Consider the following 5,270-nt stretch of genomic DNA (forward strand, 5'->3'; position numbering starts at 1 on the left):
GTACGGTAATACTTGGTGATAATTTCCAAGCTTTATTCAACACATTAGCAAACTACCATATCTGTAACAAAGAAAGGCAACAATGAATACAGTATCAACATAAATGCACATGTTAACACAAACACATAACTTATGAAAATCATGCTATAAAACATTAACATAGGAAGAACAAAACAATAAACAAAACAATATGAATACTCAAACATTGACAGTAAGAAACAGCTAAGACCAACTGATATTATCACATTCTCCCCTCCTAGAAAATTCAACTTTAATCAAAACAAATGTATTGGTTTAATCCCATCCATAGCGATCAGGCGGCCTTGACACACGAGTGGACTTTCTTATCTCAGTGGGCTCACTGGATTCATGACAATCACGGTTATCATGAGTTTGTGTATCCTGCACTTCAGTTGTATCTGGGGACTCCGTCTCTCCTGATGGTTCAACATGGTGTACAGGAGACGTTGCACCTGCAGGACTTGGGGCTAAGTCACGGGTAGACACAGTTGATTCTCTACCATCTGGATATTTGACATTTGCATACATTGAGTTTGCATCCATGAGTTGAACCTCTTCAGTTAACGGTTCATGTTTGCTAGACCTAACATGCCGTCGCAATAGTACAGGTCCAGGAGTCAAAAGCCATGACGGTAATGTACTTCCAAGACTAGAGCGTCGCTGAAACCTGAAAAAACGTTCATGAGGTATCTCATTAGTTGCTGTACATAAGAGCGACCTAACTGAGTGCAAAACCTCAGGAAGTACTATCTCCCAGTGTTGTGTCTTCAAGCCACGACTTTCGAGTACTAAACAAATAGATTTCCAAATAATACCATTATATCTCTCAACCTGGCCGTTGCCCATCGGATGATAAGGTGTCGTTCTGCTGGTTGCCACCCCCTTCTGAGAAAGGTACAGTTTCAGTTCTTGGGACATGAAAGAAGCACCTTGATCTGAATGAATGAAACTAGGCATTCCACAAAGGATAAAGATAGATTCAAGACATTTGATCACTGTTTTCGAATGCATGTTTGGACAGGGAAACACAAAGGGGAAACATGAATACTCGTCAACAACCGTAAGAATGTACTTATTGCTCGTGGTAGAGGGCAGAGGCCCCTTGAAATCAATGCTAAGACGTTCCATTGGCTGGGTGGCCTTTATGAGGACTCCTTTTCCTGGACGGTGGAATTTTGGTTTTTGTTGGGCACAAATTCTACAAGAAGCACACACTCTTTTCACGTCATCTGTTGAAAATGGGAAGTTTTTGGATCGCACAAAGTGCAAAAGGCGAGTGACGCAAGGATGGCAGAGGTTCTCATGGATGTCAGTGAGACTTGACATTGAGGAAATAGAACAACAATAGGCACGAGTCAGGGTGTCCGGTGCAATATTCTGTTTCCCTGGACGATACTGTATAGTATAGCTGTAGGATGCCAGCTCCAACCTCCACTCTTGTATCTTGTTGTTCTTTATTTTTAGTTCGCTTCCTGCTGTCTAACATGAACATCACCGATCTTTGATCAGTAATCAGAGTAAAATGTCGTCTCACTAAGAAATGGCTCCACTTGCGAACCGCTTCAATAATAGCTGTGGCCTCTTTTTCCACTGCTGGATAATGCAACTCGCTACCCTGGAGCGTTCTCGACATAAAAGCTACTGGGCGGCCACCCTGATTCAAGACTGCGGAGACAGCAACTTCCGAAGCATCACACTCTACAACAAAAGGAAGACTCTCATCCACAGCCCGCAGTGAAACATCCATAAGTTGTTTTTTTAAAGAATTGAAAGCAGCTAGTGCTGGCTTGCTCAGTGGAAAAGTTTTTGTGTTCACTAAGGGATGTATCGTGTCAGAAAAACCAGGGATCCATTTGGCATAATAGGCAAACAATCCTTGAGCTCTTCGCAGAGAGCCCATATTTGTGGGAGGCGGTAATTCTTGAAGGGGACGTAATCTGTCTGGGTCAGGCTTTATAACACAAAGGATAAAGATAGATTCAAGACATTTGATCACTGTTTTCGAATGCATGTTTGGACAGGGAAACACAAAGGGGAAACGTGAATACTCGTCAACAACCGTAAGAATGTACTTATTGCTCGTGGTAGAGGGCAGAGGCCCCTTGAAATCAATGCTAAGACGTTCCATTGGCTGGGTGGCCTTTATGAGGACTCCTTTTCCTGGACGGTGGAATTTTGGTTTTTGTTGGGCACAAATTCTACAAGAAGCACACACTCTTTTCACGTCATCTGTTGAAAATGGGAAGTTTTTGGATCGCACAAAGTGCAAAAGGCGAGTGACGCAAGGATGGCAGAGGTTCTCATGGATGTCAGTGAGACTTGACATTGAGGAAATAGAACAACAATAGGCACGAGTCAGGGTGTCCAGTGCAATATTCTGTTTCCCTGGACGATACTGTATAGTATAGCTGTAGGATGCCAGCTCCAACCTCCACTCTTGTATCTTGTTGTTCTTTATTTTTAGTTCGCTTCCTGCTGTCTAACATGAACATCACCGATCTTTGATCAGTAATCAGAGTAAAATGTCGTCTCACTAAGAAATGGCTCCACTTGCGAACCGCTTCAATAATAGCTGTGGCCTCTTTTTCCACTGCTGGATAATGCAACTCGCTACCCTGGAGCGTTCTCGACATAAAAGCTACTGGGCGGCCACCCTGATTCAAGACTGCGGAGACAGCAACTTCCGAAGCATCACACTCTACAACAAAAGGAAGACTCTCATCCACAGCCCGCAGTGAAACATCCATAAGTTGTTTTTTTAAAGAATTGAAAGCAGCTAGTGCTGGCTTGCTCAGTGGAAAAGTTTTTGTGTTCACTAAGGGATGTATCGTGTCAGAAAAACCAGGGATCCATTTGGCATAATAGGCAAACAATCCTTGAGCTCTTCGCAGAGAGCCCATATTTGTGGGAGGCGGTAATTCTTGAAGGGGACGTAATCTGTCTGGGTCAGGCTTTATAACATTATTCCAGACACAATACCCTAGAACATTGATTGTAGGAACAGAAATAACCGATTTCCCTTCATTGAGGGTAAAGTTCCGTTTCTGAACCACCTCCAAGAAGTTTTGAACGTTTTCATCATGTTCAGCCTGAGATGCTCCACCTACAGTGATATTGTCAAGGTATGGAAAAGTATCTTTGAGCTTCTCATCCTCAACTAGTTTGTCCATAGCTCTTTGGAATGCAGCTACACCATTCGTCACACCAAATGGAATCCTACAAAATTGAAACAATTTCCCTGCACCTTCAAAAGCAGTGTACTTCCTCTCACTCTCTTTAATGCTGATTTGGTGATATGCATTCTTCAAGTCAAATGTGGAAAACACCTTATATTTAGCAAGGTCATGTACCATATCCTCTATCCTTGGGAGGGGATAAGCATCTAGCTAGTTCTGTGTATTGGTTAATGGTCTGTGAATAATCAATACAAAGTCTCTTTTTATGCCTGTCAAGTGGATCTTTGACTACTACAACCTGTGCCCTCCAAGGGGATATACTTGGTTCGATGATACCTTCAGATAGTAAATGTGAAATTTGGTCTTTTACAAACAGCTGGTCATCTTGACTAAAGCGTCTGGATTTGACTGCAATGGGTTTACACTGTCGAGGTAAGTTCGGAAACAATGACGGTTCATCTATGTCAGCTGTCGCTAGTAAACAAACAGGTTTGGCGCCAGTTATCTTCAAACTTGGTCTTTTCCTTTCATATTGAAAACTCACGCTCTGGTGTTGCTTTTGGAAATCATAACCCAAAATGACATCACAACACAAATCCTTCAGGACCCCTAGCTGTATACAGGGATATCTCTGATCAAGGTGAACCAAGTCTGCTATGACAAATCCAGAGGAACTAGCATTGAACGATTTTGATGCCATTGAGACCGCTGAGCTTGCAGGGACTACTGTCAGGTTTAGTCTCTGCGCTACTTCCTCACGTATAAAACTATCTGAGCTACAAGAATCGACTAGTGCCTTCAATGAGTGGCCATTTACAGTGATGTTTGTAGCTGCATGTGAAAGATTATTTGGATAAGTGGCAGTTATTGCAAGTAAAGTGGGATTATACAATGTAGCAGTGATGCTACCTGAAATTTTCGATTTACAGACTTTTGCAAAATGGCCTGTTTTACCGCATTTGTTGCATGTGGCATTACGTGCGGGACAACTCACTCTACCTGTACTGTGAAGTGCATTACCACAAAAATAACATTTTCTCTTTGATAAGTAGGCAGCGGCAACAGCTGAACCTCCCGGTGAACTTCCTTCAGCTCCCTCTTGCGTTGGATGTTGCTGCTGGTCACCGGTTGGCTGCGCCTGCCGCTCTGGAACTAAAGCAGCAGTATGAGGAACAGGTGGCGATGCATATGCGTCGGCACTGCGCTGGGCAAGATCCAACGTACGAGCTTGACTGTGTGCAGTTTCCAGATTCAGTGACTTATTCTCTATCAACCGCTGACGAATAAATACTGAGGCAATACCATTGATAAATGCATCACGTACTAGCTCTTGCCGATATTGTTCTGCTGTGACTGGCTGGAAGTTACAGTCTTTGCTAAGTTTATGTAACTCACGCAGAAATTCGTCAATGGATTCTCCTGACTGCTGTCGTCGCGTCGCTAAAACATGTCTAGCAAAAATCTCATTTGGCAACTTGACATAAACACTATCCAGTTTAGCGATTGCACTCTCAAAAGTACTACAGTCTTCGATCAGTTCATATACACTCGAGGACACACAATTCACTAATGCCCTCAACTTGTCTGGTGCAGCATCTCCACTTTCTTCTATGAAATTAGTGAATGTTCTATGCCAGTGCTTCCACTCTTTGGCTGCATTGGACGAGCTGGGATCCGTGTCCAGTCTGGACGGCTTCAGTAACTTAGCCATGATGAGTTTGTGTTGAATAAATTGTAATGAAAGTACGGTAATACTTGGTGATAATTTCCAAGCTTTATTCAACACATCAGCAAACTACCATATCTGTAACAAAGAAAGGCAACAATGAATACAGTATCAACATAAATGCACATGTTAACACAAACACATAACTTATGAAAATCATGCTATAAAACATTAACATAGGAAGAACAAAACAGTAAACAAAACAATATGAATACTCAAACATTGACAGTAAGAAACAGCTAAGACCAACTGATATTATCACACACTAATTGTTACCGTATTTATAAAACTTAATTCCACAAGCTCACGGGAAAGGGTAATGGCGGGCAGAAAGGTAATAATAGAAA

At 42.3% G+C, this 5,270-nt stretch overlaps 1 protein-coding gene across 1 annotated transcript; it reads right to left on the bottom strand.

Annotated features, from left to right (window-relative positions):
- Positions 1-294: 294 nt before the first annotated feature.
- Positions 295-4,908, bottom strand: LOC137624741 (uncharacterized). Its single transcript, XM_068355693.1, has 4 exons — positions 3,372-4,908; positions 2,441-3,124; positions 1,441-2,250; positions 295-1,250 (listed from the first exon to the last, which is right to left on the bottom strand). Exons 1-4 carry the CDS (start codon positions 4,906-4,908, stop codon positions 295-297), a joined length of 3,987 nt encoding a protein of 1,328 aa, XP_068211794.1.
- Between the last annotated feature and the right edge of the window lie 362 nt (positions 4,909-5,270).

This window comes from Palaemon carinicauda, chromosome 31 (assembly GCF_036898095.1).
Source record: "Palaemon carinicauda isolate YSFRI2023 chromosome 31, ASM3689809v2, whole genome shotgun sequence".
Lineage (NCBI taxonomy): Eukaryota > Metazoa > Arthropoda > Malacostraca > Decapoda > Palaemonidae > Palaemon > Palaemon carinicauda.

What these genes read in the sequence shown, in the direction of transcription:
- LOC137624741 (XM_068355693.1), bottom strand. Translation starts at nt 4,908, where the DNA reads ATGGCTAAGTTACTGAAGCCGTCCAGACTGGACACGGATCCCAGCTCG. An exon ending in TCCCAAGGATAGAGGATATG is followed by an intron (nt 3,125 to 3,371) that starts GTACATGACCTT and finishes ATATCACTGTAG; the next exon opens with GTGGAGCATCTCAGGCTGAA. An exon ending in AAGAGTGGAGGTTGGAGCTG is followed by an intron (nt 1,251 to 1,440) that starts GCATCCTACAGC and finishes CATTTTCAACAG; the next exon opens with ATGACGTGAAAAGAGTGTGT.